Here is a 17,459-nt window from a genome sequence, read left to right as displayed (position 1 = left end):
AAGTATTGTTTTGACATGGTTTATAACTGGAGAAATTTTTAATGGAACTTCACCTTTGTCAAGAGAACTGTGAAGCTTTACCGAGAGGGTGGTTTTTTGTTTTGTTTTGCTTTGTTTTTTTCCTTCCATAAGAAAAGGTGAAAGGATGTGGGTTTATTCTTGATCAATATTTTCCTGGTAGTTGGGTTCTGAAGTTTTGAATTACCTATGATCAATTATATTTTGACAAAATTAGATGTTTATTCTTGGCATAACAATAGTGGAAGCTTCGGGGTTTTATTAAACTCACAAAGAATTCAGCCTATGTAGTGTAAGCAGAAAGATCATCATTTATTGATGATTCTGTTGCCTTTTGTGGATTTCATAGCATGCATAAAATGAGGAGACTGGAAAAGAGCAACCCCAGCATGTTAATCACAGTCATGTTCAATCGCAGGCAAGAGCTGCTAATGTGTTTCATACAGTTAGCCCCCTTGCATGTTTGGGTTCTCTGCTGTTCTGATGTGCATGTTGCTAGAGAAGGGATATGAATGTGAAGGATATGTGACCTGCTGAGGAAGAGAAGGCACATATGCAACCAAAACCTTGACAACAGTTTTATCTGGTAGGAAATGGCCTATTGGTGAGCAAGGAAAAGAAGAGACCTTTCTGATGTAACCTTAGTATAAACAGATTGAGCTTAGATTTTTCTTTCATTTTTTCATCTACATCTTTAGTAAAACACTTGCAACTGTGCTGTCTGTTTTAGATAAGGTGAATTAATGCCTGTTTGCATTTTGCTTTATAGTGGCTTAAATTAAGTATTAATTAAAGTAACTAGTGACAGTGAGGCCTTTTTCCCCAAAGGGCTGGAGAGTCTGCAAACCACAACCCTCAGAAGCCCCCGTCTTTCCAGCACATCCTCTGCCACAGCCAGGGTGACTGGGGGGATCTCGACTGGAGTTGGCACGGGGTAGGTTTTGTACTGACACTACAGGGCTTAAGGGAGGCAGAAGCAATTTCAGTGATCCTGGGTGACATTGAAGAGTGTCTGGCATTGAGTGTGACAGAGATATATGCTCGAACCATAAGGTCATGGAGAATTGCCAGAGCATAATATAACATTTTTGACAGATAGGGACCTGAAATACCAAGTTCTTCAAGTTCTTGCAGTTGTTGGTGTAATTATTGACAGTACTGTGAGCAATGTAATTCAGTAGCCTGAGGAAACAACCAATTTACTTCCTTTCCTCAGTCTGTTTTTTTGACTGTTCAGTTCAAAACCATTCATTTCGCCATTTTATTGTTAATTGCTGTCCCTACCTTATTTCTTGTGAGGTTGCTTTCTTGTGGGTTATTCTTTTGTATTCTTAGGCTTTGCAAGGGAAGGTTTAACAGCGAACAGTATTATGGCTGCTGTTCCTTCTGAGACTGAGAGCAGGATGGTGTCACCTTGTCCTGCCATGAAGATTAAACAGAATCTTTTTAGAGCAGGATATAGGATGCATTTTTTATGCTGTTCTCTGTGCTTGCTTCAAGATACGCATGAGCAACAGAGACTTGGGGAGAGTTTCTGGCAATGTTTTTTTTTCTCCCACTAAGTATTGCATTGGGACAGCATTAGTTAAGATGGAAAGGATTAGTTGATGTTTCATTCCTTAAATCCCTGCCCTAGGGTTGGTAAGAGGAGGGATTTTCACTTCCCATGACTCATGGATTGAGCCAGGGGAAGAATTTAGAAGTCAGTACATCCTAACTCTCCTTTGGCAGCTAGTTTTAAAAAAACAAAATCCAAAACCCCGGAATGAAGTTGTCAAAATAGAGTGACTTCACATGAGCCAAATTGTTTGTACTTACGAGCATTGAAATATAAAAAAAGAAAGGATTTGTTTTATTAAAATAATTTTTAAAAGACTCAGGGAATGCTGTATTAGGAAATGCTTTTGTTGGGAATGCATATTGTTTGAAAACAGTTAATGGAAAAAAATAATCATATTGGTGAGTAATCTGCCTTGAAGCCTCCTAAAGATGTTTGACAACATAACTAAAAGGAGAGAACCTTATTTGTTCAGAACGCACACAGAAAATTTTGGATTTTAATCATCAGAAAGTTCTTTCAATATGCAGCTTATTTTATCCTTTTAGACAGATATATTTTTCCTCCTCAAATACTGTGACTGGATTACTGAATGGAAAGTTGCTGAATAGGCACTGCTAGAGACCACTGACTGAAGCACCAGAAACTTCTGCTGTCCACATTGTTTCTACTGGAGCAGCCTCTGCCTTGATCCAATTGACTCACTCAGTTGTCAGTGTATTTCCACACAGTTTGGAGATTGATTCTGGACTTCCAAGTAGGTACAAGTATTCAGAGGTGGCTGGCTTAGAGTAGTCAATGCTGAACTGAGATACAGATCTGTGGAGATGACAAATGTTCAGTGAGGGGTGACAGGCCTGATGGTGCTTGGAGTTGGGTGACGTTGCTGAAGATGCCGGACAAGATGTGACCCTGGCTGGCACTTTGAATCAGCCAGGGAGTGCCTATGGGACCTAGTGCTGTGAGGCAAACTTTTTGCATTGCTTTCTAGAAGCATCCTCGATAGATGGTGTATCAGCCTTTAACAGAGCTCCTTGCACACCTCACACCTCTGTTTCAATTTTCAGCCTCTGTCGATGGTTTTGAATGCAGGCTGTCACTGGTTTTTCTCCTTGTGGCAGGGATGGGCTATTCCTAGAGGTGCAACATGTGCAACACCTTTGGAATCCATGGCCTGATGCTTTTGATAGAACAGTTTATTTTTTGGGTGCAAGATTTTCACATTGTGGTCAATTGAATAGCTGTAGTAATTCAGTATTCTGTATATTTTTAAAATTACTTTTTTTTTTAATTGAACATAAAGGACTTGCATGCATAAAGTGTCTTAAGGTTTCTCGTGATGTTGGGCTTTGCTGAAATACCTTTTAGAAAAGCTTAGAGCTGTCTTTTTAGCATGAATTTTGTGAATGTTAGCAAATAAATAGAATAGTTAAAGAACTGTCCTCTAAAACCAGAGAAGTACATCAGTACTTTTACAACTTATGCATGGGACTTGTGTTAGGAATTAGTTGTTTAGACATTTTTCTCTAATATGTATGCTTACAATTTAATTTTATTAAGTTACAGAAAACGTAACAAATTGTCCTTTTCCAGGAAAAATAAAAGTCTAATGGCTGAAGAGTTCTCTCTTTTAATGCCCATTACAATACATAGGCAGGATCCCAGTGTGTTGACTAAGCAGTTATGGCAGTCTTCCCATATCCATGCTGGGCCTCGCTATTTCCCTCATATTTGAGGGCATCTCATTTAGCTTTCTACTTTATTGAATTATTTATTCTTCCTTGCATTGTCCTGGCCATTTTGATAATCTGCAGCCCCAGTCTGCTGTGTGGTTCCGTTCCCTTCTGGCTCACTTTTTTTTTCTTTTTCCTCATGCAGTAATGACTGTCCCAACCGAGGGAATTAGTGACCCCTCCCTGTTTTCAGTCTGCAGGCTTTCACTGACCTGTGCATTTCTTTTGAAATAAAGGACTAGACACATAAAGAAATGGCCAACTGTGAAGCTGGTATGGTATGGCTAGCTAACTTCATACCATTCAGTGGGAGCTGTAGCAGTAAGAAGTATCCTAAAAGTAAGATGCTGAGAATTTTCATCATTTAAACATTGAGAATATGTTGATTATATCTATGCTTGTTTGTCTGTTGGTCCTGTAAAGCTTATTCTCTGGATCAGTCTCCTGGAAGATGCTAATAAAGCTTTATTTGAAGCGGTCCAGGGTTTTTGTTACCTCTTTGCATCTTGCACTTGAAAAATGTTGATGTCTTGAAATTATTCTGAATTTAGAAAGTCCTAAAATGTCCAGCAGAGAATACTCTTCTAATGCTGTAACTAATTAGAGCCTTCTGGAATTATGTTTAATGGCATGCTACAAAGCCCTGGAGGGTGTGCTTAGTTACTGCTGTCATGGCAGGCTTCTAAAAATACGGTGCTCTGGAGGCTTCTGTTAGAATTAAGCAAACTCATAATTATGTGTTCATTAGTTGAATTTCATGCTTTTCCTTTTACTAGCTGCTAATATGTAACTAGATTGATGGCAACTGTGAAGTGTAGGTTTTCCTTTCCTGCCTTCTTGTTGAGCATAAGCTAAAGTTGGCATGATTTAAGAGCAATTTTTTTTTTTAAAGCTGGCTCTGTAGTAACTGTAAAGATTATGAAGTAGGTTTGAAGGAAGAATCCTTCTATATTAAAAAGGATATATTGTTACTGTGCCCCAGCAGTGTCTATTATATATTCATTCTTATATAATGCAGGAAAAAATACTTGCTTTTTCTAACAGTGTTTTCTGTGAAACTGAATTTTTTAGGTAATATCATCACACTATTTACCTTTCCTTTTTGAAGAGGCTTGCATACTGTCTGCTGGCTCCTTACCTGACGTTGCAATGAAATTGTTAATCTGAAATGCAAAGAAATTGGGAACAAACATGGGCCTCTTGCTCCAGAAGTTGAATCTGGCCCAGGTGCAGCCCTATGCCCTGCACAACTCCCCATGCCCCGCAGCAGGCGTGGCAGGTGTGAGGGACGGTTCAGCACATCAGCAGAAACCCAGCATCCTGAGAAAGTTTAATGGGTCAGATGTTCTGCTCTGTCTGGCAAACCTGTAAGTTTGCCTCTGCTGTAAGGCCAGGAGCTTCCAGCCTGGGGGTGGGGCTGAGGCAATACTACTTTGAAAGCTGGATTTGATGGAGACAGTGAGTTGTAATCTTACATAATTTGAACTTTGACTTTCACCTTAAAGTCTTGTAATTCAATTAATGTAGCATGTTTTATTTTAGAAAATTAGCCTGCATGCAGAAATAAAATACTAGCGTGCAATTTTGTAAATCTCATTTCATAACCTTTTCTTCTTCTGAAAGGAATGCAATAAAAACCCCAGAATATAAAACCAAAATGTGTGAAGTTAGTTTGAAGCAGGGAGACTGTAGAGGAAGGGTCTTTCTTGTCACAGTCAAACAGCTCATCTTGTTGAACACATGGTAGTTCCATCAAAGACTATTCTTTGTATCAGGAGTTTGAGATGACTTGGTTATGCGTCTGAGCATTACTTAAAAACAATGAAATTGGCGTAAGGAGTGAACATGTAAGAGTGCTGTCAAAACTCTGAAATTTGATAGATGTATTTTACTGAGGCTTTTTATTTTACTGATAATATCTCAGTGTAGAATTTGGGCTTTTTAAAGTCTGGGGAATAAAGTTTTAATTTGTTTTTTGTATTCTTTAGGCAATGCTTGAGCTCAGGGAATATCAGATGAACATTGTGTTTTAACTGTCTGTGCTTAGTCCCAAAGGCATTGTCGGTGTACAGCCCAGATGGTTAGGATAGTAATCTTTAAAAGCCCTTTAGGGAAAAATTAGACCTATTCTTCTTTTTCTCCCTTTCTTTCCAAGGGAAAATATTTTTCAGTGTTCTTTCTGCCTTGAACAGACCTGTTAACTATCACGTTGGACTTTGTAGGTTTAGTAAATACACTAATGTGCAGTAACAAGTACCCTTCATATCCAGGTATTAAAATTTTTTTGTAGTTCTGTCAGTCATGCGAATGCCTTTTGGCTCTTTCAGCTTTCCCTATTAGACTCCTTGCATTTGTGAAACAGGGTTGAAGAATGAGGTGTTTCAGCTTTTTTTTTTTTTTTTTTGGCTTGATTGGGCATACTTGGTATTTGTATCCGAGTAGACAGCCATCTGTCCCTCAAGTCATGCCAATTATGCCAACTCTGAAAGCAGCCAGAGAAATTCAGTTCTTTCATTCAGCCTGCACAACTGTTTCTTTCACCTTTTGTTTATTGAGGAGATTGGCCTGGAGTGGTTATTTTCTGTTGCATAACTAGTACTTGCCAAATGGTGTTGCAAATGAATGAAGCAAACCCAAAAGCTCACAGCAAGACACCTTCTCTAAGTAAACTTTAACTGTTACGGCAAATCTAAAAAGATGGAAAATAAATGAATTAAAAGCTACTTTTAATGTAGATGGGTTTACTATGTAGTAATAATCTGTAAAATAATTGTGGCTAGCAATGTAAGGTTTGTACGTGGTTGGGTGAAGGTTCTGATGGCAGGGGCATTTCTTATTGGTTTCTTCTGGATACCCCGCACGTTCTGTTTTCTTTATCCAAAAGCAATTGCAGGAAGAAGGTCTCATCTCATACTCAGCATGACCTGAGAACAGCCGTGCCTAATTTACCAGGTGGTATTTCAATCTCACTCTTATGTATTAGCATGCTAAATAAATCAGGGTTATAAGCCTAAATTTAATCTTGAAACACAAAATGGATTGTGTTTGTGGGAGGGGCAAGTAAATCAGTATTGCCCACATGAATGCTCTGGCAAAACATATAAATACTGCTTGTAAGTGCACAGATCTAACTTCAGAATTCTTCTGTTTTGAGAATCTTCATAGTGCTTTGTTGGACAGTTGTGTGGAATGTCAAATACTTGTTCAGTTAGTTCCCTGAAAAAACCTTCACTTCCTTAGCTTGAATGTCTCCTACTTGTTTTTTAATGACTGACATAAGTTACAATCCAAAACTAAAAAATATCCACTCATTAGCTCTTCAGTACTCCTTTAAAAAGACAGAATTTGCACACTGGCAGGATTACTAGCATGATATTTTGGAACAAGTATTATTCACTTAAAAGAATCAGTGCACCAGCCCTTCATTTTGAGCAGCAAATATAACTCCTTTTTCTCCAGAAAATTATTCTTCTCCCAAGTTTTGAACTGACTCTTTCAAAGATCGCATTAAATATGAGGTAATCTTTTTATGGCAAAATGTGTAGCATGCATAAAGAGAACAGAATTCTTGTATTGAACATTTTCCCAGTATACGTATAATGCAGTGTTTAAGAAAAAAAATTCTTGTGAGTACAGAAATATGGGAGGCCCTAACTCTGTCTCTACACTTTTTCTACAGTCTATTTCCCATCTGTTTTATGATGTTTTCTTGCTGAAAAAATCTTGCTGTCTCTTCAATTTCTAAGTTAAAAATTCTGTTTCCTATATTGCTTTAATCTCTACTCCTGTTCTTACCTGTGCTTCTTGAACCATTGCAGTCTCCCAGTTGCTTCTCTTGTGCTCCTTCTAAGCCTCAGCAAACACAATTCCCTACTTCATATTGCTGAAGTGACTTACAGTAACTTGGGACAAGACATTGAGCGCTGCCTCTCTCTTCCTTTCACAAACCTTAAAAGAAAAAAAAAATCTTTTAACTGTATTTCTAGAACAAGTATATGCTTGCTCTCTGTGTTTCACTAAGTGTACGTCGCATCCCTGACTAACGTCCCGGAGAACCTGGGACCTGCTCCTGCTGCAGTTCAGTTCGTTGGATGGGGTATATCCAATAATAGCATTTACAAGCGGTATGCAGGCATCCTGAAAGCGGAGAAGTGGCAGTACTGCAGTTCACAGCAATACTCTCTACTCCACTGCAGGCATAATTAGCTGGCTTAAAAGTGCCCTTCTGTGTATTTGGAGGCCCTGGCAAGTCTGTATTCGTGACTGTGTATGTCAAAGAAGTAGTTGTATGCTCGCTATAGCACTTCAGAAAGCAATTCTGCGCATTGGTGTGCTGCTTTTTTTTTCCCCTCAAGTTTTATTGCTTTAGTCAACAATGATTGCCAAGCGGTTTCTTTTAGTAAAGTTCTATGCCTTTCTTTTAAGACAACAGGTCTGTTTTCAATATTTTCAGATTGTTCTTTGGCTGTTAATCTTTGCATTTTTACTCTCTCTATATTAGTCTGCTTTCTGGCTTCAAGTTTTTTTGATCTTTCTTTAAAATCTAGAGGAATGCTTTGAAGTACTTTCTCTCCAAGCCTTCTGTCAATTCCATTTAAGTTTTTCAGTGGTGGGTTAGGTTTAACGTAGGACAGAAATACACCCATCTACTGCAAATGTCACCCTAAAACTCTTGAACTGCTTTTGTTTAAGCTAAGAGCAAACAAGCCCTTACCTCTGGCCTGAAACAAAGCATGGTGAAATTCAAAGCCAAAGTAAACTACTTTGCAAAGTTATAAACAATTAAAAAATGGTTGTCTTGAATTCTTCTGTAGTGCCACAGTGAGTGGTGCTCACAATAGCGGTAGTTTTTAATACCATTTTTGGTTGAGTGTTTTGGCTGAAAGAAAACTGAGCGTATGATACTTCTCTTTAAGACCATAATGACAGCGGGCTAAGAGCTGCAAGTGCTTTTGGTGGTTAGCATGTGAGACCTTGGTTTGATTCATGTCCCATGAACATACTCTAGGCTTTGTGTTTGGATGGCTTACACCAGGTTTGTAGATGTTTTAATACACTAGGGAGACAACCTACGTGTTTGGTGGGTTATTGGTGGTTAGAGCGGTTAAGAACGAGGAACCAGAAGGAATGCAACCGACAAAAACTTTTGCTGGAGAATAAAAATCCAGTTGTGTAGAGCTAGGACAGTATTAGGCAGGTTTTGAGAAGGAAGAGAACTGAAACCTGCTGCTGTTGTGTGTCAGGGTTAAACATTCTTCTTCAAAATGTACATCATTGGCTTGCCAAAGTGGAACCCCAGAAATAATGTCTGCATAGTGTATTATGAATTACATGTGTTCATCTAATCTGTATCCTTTGATGCAAACCAGACCCCACAGCCTGTGATGGAACTGATGGTTATCATCAGCATATAGCACTTAGCACATGCAAACTGTTTCACAAATGCATAGCTAAACATCATGAGACCTTTGCAAAGTCAGAAAGAACATCCCTTTGGGGGACTTTGGATTGAATTAGTGTCAAAGCTAGGCCAGTGGTCAGTTAACTGACCACAGTGGTGTGTGAAATTCAAAGAACTGCTTCCCAACTCTCCTGTTTTATAGACGCTAGTTACTTACTTTGGTAGTCTGTCTTCTTGCAGGCTCCCACCGTGTTTTGCAAACACTGAAAATGCTCTCATGGAGAATTTTTTTTTTATTTTTAGCTTTTAATTAAATCTCCCTTCTTCAAACAGCTTTCCCCTAGATGACATTTTCCCAGGTTTCTTGCATCTTGCATAGTCATGTGCTGATTCGGAGCAGACAGACTGGAGACATGCAACTTTCTAGTACAGCAGAATATCTCTTTTTGTGCTTGTTTTCCAAACGTGGTCAGTTACACTTGTGGCAGAAGGTTGTTCATGTGTCAGACCAGACATCTCTCTTAAACATAGAAGTGAGACAATAAGTAGCTTTTTCTCTAGATCAATCTCACTGCTATTGGCAGGAGTGGTCTCTCAGGGTGGTTAATGTTTCTTGAGAAATATTTGCCAATTCCCTTTAAAAATGTCCCAAGATTGCTCCAAGGATTGAAATCTTCCATCTGCTGTTGTGCTTCTTTGCAATCAAGGTTTTCTACAGCTGGTGAGTGGGAAAGTAAGTCACTGTGTTTGGCCAGATGTGATCATCTGCTGTCATACATACGCAACACTTGCAAATTTTGCTTTTTTTTTTTCTCTTTTAATGCCCTGTAACCTGTCATCTGCCATTTGCTCTTACTTCTCAAGTAAGTATTGTGTCATCTGTATTTATCCTTCTGACTCCTTTATCCTTGCTCACTGTCTTTCCTTCTTTCATTTACAGTTATTTTCAGCTGTGTTCCTGCCTCTATATCCAAGCCTTCTTGCTTCTCCCATTGTCATAGATTCCTCACACAGACACTGGCCATCTCTTCTTTGCCCTTTGCATCCTTGTCCTATGTTTGGGGTTTTTTTTTCAATATCTCACCTCCTTCTGCTATTCCTTTCCTTATTCTCATCTTTTATTTGTTGTCTTGGGAATACCCATTGTGACTTCTAGATAAAAAAAATAAAGATCTGTGGTTTAATGTTATTTTGTAAATTCTTGGTTGTGAAGACAATTTAAAAAATGTGAGAGAAGAAAGCAAAATCTTGAATAAAATTGTATAAAAATCATCATTGCTTTGAGACAGAAGATCTAATCTTCCAACCTTGTGGCATGGCAACCTTGTATGTTATGTAGGTCAGAATCTCAGAAATTTCTGTAGTTCTCAGTGTTTGTCATTACTATCATTTTCATGACTAAATGCTGTGAAATATAGAGGACCAAGAAAATAATAAGATGCCATACTGGGAAACATGCTTCCAAGTTGGAAAACAGCTTTTTATGATTTTATTGCAATTCACTGAGCTCCTCCTGTACTTCCATTTTAGAGAATGCATTCTGAAAAAAAAATGAATATGAAAAAACAGAGAAAGTGACATCTTTATGGCCTCTCTTGCAGAAGGCGTTGGCTTGGTCTTTGCACTTGTGGTATATGGGCCTAGATAAGCTTCTTGGCTTTGCTGCTTCCTCTGTGAGTTTTTGTTCCAGAAAAATTATTTGTTCAGTGATACTGAACAATGTGTGCTCTGGTGTTTCTCATCGCTGGGCTCCATAAACTGTAAACCGCACCTAAGTACTTCTCCTCTTCTGAACTGTGTAATTCTGTTTAGTATGGCATAATGTGGGGGCTAACACGCTTAATGTTTTAAGAATTTTGTGGAAAGCCCAGTAAGAGTACTGTTTAACTATCTACCAAAACTAAGATGTTGGTGTACTTCAAGCCACGTACTGAAACCCACACGGCTTTTGTGGTTACTTGCACTGAGAGCAACGAGTAAAAAGCTGGACATACTTTTCCTCAAATTATATATGCCTTACCAGTAGTGTAATTTCTACATAAATTGAAGAAAAACTAAACCAGTCTTTTTGAAAGGAGGCCTTCTTGTCTGTATGTATGTGCACATACATGAACGCATACTTATCCAGAAAGAGTACTTAATTTTTAAAAATTGAGTTATAAAAGGCATGCCTGAGCCTGGTGAGCTGCAGTTGGGCTGGGTCCCAATCTATACGGACCACCAGTACGGAGTTGCTTTTTACCGTTATGGCTGATCTCTTAAGAGTTGGCAGTAATCTCTGCCTGACATTTATCATGCATTTACATTTAATGTGTATTTATTTCTGAAAATATGGATTGAACATGAGTTTAAATAGAAATTGAGAAGTGATTATGGCTCCAAAACAGTTCTGTTTGTGTTGTATGAATGTGGTCTTGGTATTTCAGCTGCACAAGAATATAAATGATACAGTTAAATTATCAAGGCTAGAGATTGCAAGAAATGTCTAGGAATGCTTTTCCACTCAGTGGGATCCTCAGTGAGAAAGAGAATGTAGAAGTGGAGGCTTATGTGAGGGTTTTTGGGGGAAGGCAAAAATGAAACCTGGGCTCTGACACGATTAGTCTGATATACTAGTTTTCTACCTGACTGTTGCTCAGAACATCTTAAAGCTAAACCAAAGAGTGAGTACTTACAAAGCATACTGTCGTCTCTTTTGTGGTGGTCTCAAATGCAGTAATTAGTTTCTAAACTTTATTTTATTAGAATTTTTTTTGCATTCTCATTCATCTCATTCAATATTTCAAGGTGCTTTGGCTAATGATGAATATTGTGTCCCTGAGGGGTGAGTCAAACATCCTGCTAAGCTTGAGTTTCCAAAGCGTCTCTAGAAAACTTCCAACTAAACTGGAAGGGCCTGATTCAAGATGGGTGGCAGGTTAATGAAGTAACAGGAAAATGAAGGGAATATTCACACCAGCCCTGTGAGATGGGACTTCTATGAGATTCCTTTGCCCTGGGCCTGAAGGAAGGTAACTGAAGTCTAGCAGTGTGAGTGCAGCACAGAAAAAGGGCCATGGCTTTACATGCCCTTGAGCTATAGAGGCTTCTAGTCACCAGTATGCAAAAGGGATTGGGGCCACGCCAATGGCATACCAGCCTTTGGGAAGACTGGTATCAGCAGCTGAGCAGGTGGATCTGCTACAGCTTTTGTCACTGCTTCCATTGAAGAAGGAGAGCTGGAAAAGGACCAAAGGAAATAATCTAATCCAAAGCCTCCGTGTCATGGAGTCCTTTGCACAGAGATGCCAGATTATGGTATGAAATAGGATTTTGGTCCCATGCAGTACGTAACAAGATTATGTTCCACGGGAGTGAAAATTTCTTAGATTTTAAGTTGTTTCCTGCAATTCTTTGGTGTGATTCAGAGCCTCAGACTTATATTTGGGTGCTTTTGTATTTATTTTGTGTTTATTTTTATTACATAAGTTATAAATACATATAAATTTATATACTTAAAAGTGTATGTCCACCTGTTTAAATATATTTCTATGTATACACATTTTATAGGTAAGTTTAATATATGTTCCTGAAATAGGTTGATTTTGTTCTTTGTTTCCTTTATCAGTTTGCTGAAAGCAGTCAGAAAAAAGAGGCTTTACAAAAAAGCATCGAGAAATCAAAAATTGGACGTGAAGATAGTGTAAGTTGATTTGGGGGGAGGCATTCCTACCAGGAAGTAGGGCTACAAGTATGCATGGTTTGTAAATACTAATGTAGTTGTTTAGTATTCTAAATACTGGAGATGAGAAAGGGACAGAAAACCCCCAGATATTAGATTATTCTTAGTTGGTCATGCACTAATGACTAAAATATTGACAACTGCCTGCTCCAAGGCTGAGAAAATGTCACTTCCTGAAGTCTGGTAATCTTCTTAGGCTTTTTCAGATTTAAAGATATCTTAAAACTTGAAGTACTCAGAGGTGTGTACCAAAGTTGCCAATGGTTGCTGAACTGCCAAATCTAGTAACTGCAATGTTAGGTGTTGGGAGTCTTTTTTTTTTTTTTTTTTTTTTAAATCTTATTTGTAATCTAGATTTCTAAATTACTGTTCTGAGCAGCCGTGTAAGCTGGTGCTCTTTGCATGCTGAAGCTGTTAAGGCTGCAAAATAATATTTAGGCTTCATATTTAACATATATATGAAGTAGCATATTAGTTAGAAATACTTCATATAGTATTCAAGTTGCTGATTTGTTTTGAGATGCTCAGTCTAAAGTGGTTTAAACCTCCAAAAAAATAAGTGCATAAGCAGGTGTCACAGTTTGAGCCTGAGCCGGCCACTAACAAATGACAGACGCTCTCTACTAACCCCTCTCCCCTCCCAAAAGGGAAAAGGAAAGAGAACAAGGGAGAGAGACTTTACGGTTTGGAAAAGAAAACTAAAACAGCTTTAATGAAACAATAACAATAAAAGAAAAGATAATAATAAGAATAAGGAAATAATGAAATATATACAATATGTACAGATATATACAAAACCAATACCAAACCCAACTCCCCCCCACCCTGATGACAATATGTCACCACTGCACTGCAGAGCTGGCACTGGGGCAGTCCCAGGCTGGACTCGGCAGCAGGCAGGGACGGCATGCAGAAGCTGGACTCAGGCACTGGATTCAGGGATGCACGGATCGGGATGGACAACACAAGAACAGACAGAGTCCTCCTCAGATGTTGGCTATTGAAGAAGAGAGAGAGAGATCCTGGTGCTCTCTCAGCTTTATACTGAATATGACATCTATGGGATGGAATACTCTGTTGGTCAGGTTTGGGTCACCTGTCGGGTTTGCTCCTCCCTGCAGGTGCGACCCTTTTTCATGCTTGTGACCCTTTTCACTCCCGGCACCGCAACATGGAGTACAAGATTTAGCAGTGACCTTGGTTGCTACAAGAACAAGTATGAGCAAGTGCGCCTCTGCACACCTTTCCTTGGTACGAACTATAAACATCAGGCCTTATCACTGCTAGGAGCAGTCACTGTCTGGAAAAACATGCTGCTGTTTCAGAAAATGCCGTTAGTTAGAGGAGACTTAACTGAAAAGTTAAAGCACTAAACCAGAATTAGTTCTGATTTAGCCCAAACCAGGACAGCAGGGACAGCCAGAAGCTTTCAGGTGGAATTGAATTTTGTAGGAAAGTGCCAAATCTTAGAATCTGAAGTGTTTTGTAGGAACACTCTGGTGTTTTGACTATAATCAGGGAGTCACAGGCAGGTTTCTCACAGAGTTGTGCTTGTCAGGTTTCCAAATGGACTGTTCAAAACTTGGGCTTCTCCACCATGTGGCCTGCCTTAGTCACAAGAAGCTATTGGTCCTGGAAATTCTGTTCTGGCTGATGCTTCCAGCATTTTGGCTTTGGATTGTACATCAGGAAGAAGTACCGAGAAATCTAGATCATGATGTAGGTCTCTAAGCAGCTGGCCTCCACACCCCAGCATCTGGAAGCTTTTGATTTCCAGTCTGCATTTTCAGAATGTGCTGAATCCAGACTGCTGGCAAAAGCACTGGGAATATGGAAGTTTGGAAAGAAAAGAACAAACAAACAAACCAAACAAAACAAACACCTCCCCCCCCCCCCCCCCCCCCCCCCCAACCACCTCAGACTGCTGGGCTGCTGTGGACATTTCCGTTGGCTGAAAACCTGATGGTTTACAAACTTACGCAATCTGGCTTTTTTGCTCTACCCAGTGCCCTAGCACAAGTTCTCTGACTATCAGCCAGTTACAGTGTTTGGCAGTAATTATAGGCTGAATTAAAAGTATGTGCTGAGTTGGCTGTGGGAGAGCTCATGTTGAGTCAGTGTCTGCAGATCCTTATTGATCAATAGAGTATTTGAGGTTGATATTGTATACTCTCCCAGCAAAGACTGCCATGTCATAAATACCTGAATTTATTTTTAAGACCACTGCTGTTAAATGGTGAGGAAAAAAGAAAGGGAAAACTAAATTCAGAGGGTGTTCATACATAGCGCCCTGATTTGTGGAAGTGTGAATGGTAGGTTTTTCTGTAATACTGTCTTTGATTACAAGACTGGCACTCCTAAATATCATCTAAGCTTTAAGCCCGAGAAGAGATCTGTTTGGAGTTTGTCAAACTGTATCGAGTTCAAAGGTTGTAGAAAATTGTTCTTTTGTTTATCTACTGTGGCCTTAATTTTTTTTCCTTCCAGTTTGTACTCGATGTCATTTAGTGTCACTGAGAATTTTGTGTCTGCATAAAATGCTCCGCTGGTTCATTGACAGAAAGCAATAGTGAAAACAGCCTTTAAATTTACATCTTTTAATTTTTTGAAAAACAGTCTGTGCAATAATTACTGATTTTTATTTTTGCATTTTTAATATCTTCCAACATACTTCAAATCCTCAGGCAGAACGTGCAGCTCTAATAGAGGAACTTGCTGCCCTTCGACAGAAAAAAGAACAGCTAAAGGCAGAAATAGACAAATACAGAGAATGTGATCCAGACGTCGTTGAAGAAATGCGTAAGTTGTATATTGTTTAAAGTGAACTTTTGTATGAAAAGGTCTGCACGTCTTTAGCTTAAAATCTGGTATGCAGAGATACACCAAAGAATAGCTGCTTTTCTTTTTAAAGCTGTGAGCAATACAATACAAGTACACTGACTGTTTCTTTTCATGTTCTGTTGTGCTATATAAAGGGTTTTTATTGACATTTACTTTGCCAGGAACAGAGCAATTAACAAACAATCCTAAAATTGAAATATTCTGATGCTTTAGAATTAATAGTAGGACCGTTCTTTCTAGAACCATATTAATTCTATAACTTCTAAGTGTGCTGAACCCTAGAATGTGTGTAGGAAGGGCTCCCATTTACCTTCAATTCCATGCTGGCAGAACAGGTATCTTTCGACTTGCTTTGTCTTGTCTGTTTAGAATATAGGAATTTCATTAGAGTCACTTTATTGTCACTTATATGTAACTATGGTATTACTCTGTTGGCTTACTGGTTGTACTGTCCCTGACATGCTGGGTTTTGGTTGGAGTTTCTAATTCTAATGGAATATGAGGAATGATGAGTGACTTTAATACTTAATACAGAATTGGGCACTAAAATGTACTTAATATTCTGATCCTTAGCATGAAAAATGAAAAGCATGCGTGAAATTTTATTGAATTTTCTCTACTTCAACTCTCATGTTTTATTTATTAAGCTGCTATGTTGCTACCCAAACACCGCTGCATATTCAGTTACTGTAATGTCAAAATGCAGTTACATAGTGATGAGGAACAGGCACAGACCTTTTTCTGAGAAGATACCTGACTGAATCTTTCTCTTTCCTTCTTCTTCTAACGAAGTCCAAAGGTTTAGAAATGTGCTGAGAGAAGGCCAGGAACATAAACAGAGTTGGCAGCTCGCCCCAAAATTGGACAGATACTATTTATTTTGAGCGGCTGTGTCACTTTTTTGTCAGCTGCGTTATCTTTCCCCAAGGATGTAATGGTATGCCAGGGAATAAGCAAACTCAAGACCTGAGGTTAGTTACTGTGCTGTAAATCCCTCACTGCGTGCTCCCTTGAGGACAAGTAACAGACACATTCCAGCTGTGAAAATGAATGAGGTTAGGCAGATACAGACAGCAGAGAGATCTGTAGTGCCAGGTATTTTAACTGCTGAGATACCCTTATGGTAAGTGTTGCATTGAATGATTTGAGGAGCCTCTTTTGAAGCAGCCGCAGTGAGCACGTGCCTAAATACTAGGCACAAGGGGGCAAATCACAGCTTGAATGCTAGGGCAAGCTACATTAGCTGGCAACACAGAGACTAATATCCTGAAAAGAGGGAAAGGGAAAGAAATGTAATCATTAGTTACTTCAGTCATGTGTTTCTCTCTTTTCGGAGTTATATGCTGTTTGGTTGGGTTTTTGGTTTTTGTTTGTTTATTTGTTTGGTTTTTAAAGTGTGTGGAAGTTCCACATGAGCTTCTGCAATGGAGTGATGAGCATTTAAGGGAGTTGGTGAGGTTAACCTTGTTGGGCTACCTGGAGGATTCCCAGGGGAATATGTGGTAGTATTTCAAAAATAATTTGACCCTGACCTTCGATTAAAAAGTTTGTGCTTCATTATATGTTTCATTAGTCATTGTTGCGTGGGCAGTGCACATTGCTGCTGGCAACGTATAAATGAATAAATGGCGATGTCAATTTTGGGGACTTGATGTCTTTGCAAAAGCTGAATGGAATTTTACAGGCATTAAGGGAAAATGAGGAGGAAAAAAAAAAAAAAAGAAAAAAATGTTGGGGGCATTTCTCTCATTCCAGAGTGCGGGAAGGTGCAAAGGCAAAACAAGATGCAGGAAGGTATGGGTTTTAGTGTCAGAAGGCAATAAAGAATCTCGGGCAATGGAAAATGTTCAGCTAGACATGGAAGTTACTGCCACTGTTACATATATATAAGAATAACCTTATAATCAAACCTTATAATACAAGTTACAAAGTTCACAGGTTTTAAAGCTTTTTCAAACTGCATGAGTGATATGATTTTCTACCAGCTGTACAATTTAGATAACATAATCCTTGTGATTATTTTCAGTTATATCACATGAGTAGGTTGCTAACTCTAAATTACCTTATTTTGATTTTGAGTCAGAAACAGAGATGACTTATGTCATATAGTTGCACTATTTTTAAGAGTTGGATTGTTCAATATAATAGGTTTTGTAATGGGCATTTGTCACTTTCAACAGTTGGGTT

General features: G+C 38.8%; 1 protein-coding gene across 1 annotated transcript in view; it reads left to right on the top strand.

Annotated features, from left to right (window-relative positions):
- MND1 (meiotic nuclear divisions 1) overlaps window positions 1–17,459 on the top strand; it is a 42,597-nt gene that overhangs the window by 9,122 nt on the left and 16,016 nt on the right. Inside the window, exons 6-7 of the mRNA XM_086464810.1 lie at window positions 12,318–12,392; window positions 15,116–15,230. Of these exons, the coding sequence (XP_086320936.1) occupies window positions 12,318–12,392; window positions 15,116–15,230 (190 nt within the window). The remainder of the gene's footprint in view (window positions 1–12,317; window positions 12,393–15,115; window positions 15,231–17,459) is intronic.

The sequence above is a fragment of the Leptosomus discolor genome, chromosome 4 (genome assembly GCF_034619465.1).
Source record: "Leptosomus discolor isolate bLepDis1 chromosome 4, bLepDis1.hap2, whole genome shotgun sequence".
Classification (NCBI taxonomy): Eukaryota; Metazoa; Chordata; class Aves; order Leptosomiformes; family Leptosomidae; genus Leptosomus; species Leptosomus discolor.
Note: the sequence above shows the minus strand (reverse complement) of the source record. Positions and strands in the feature narration are given on the sequence as shown.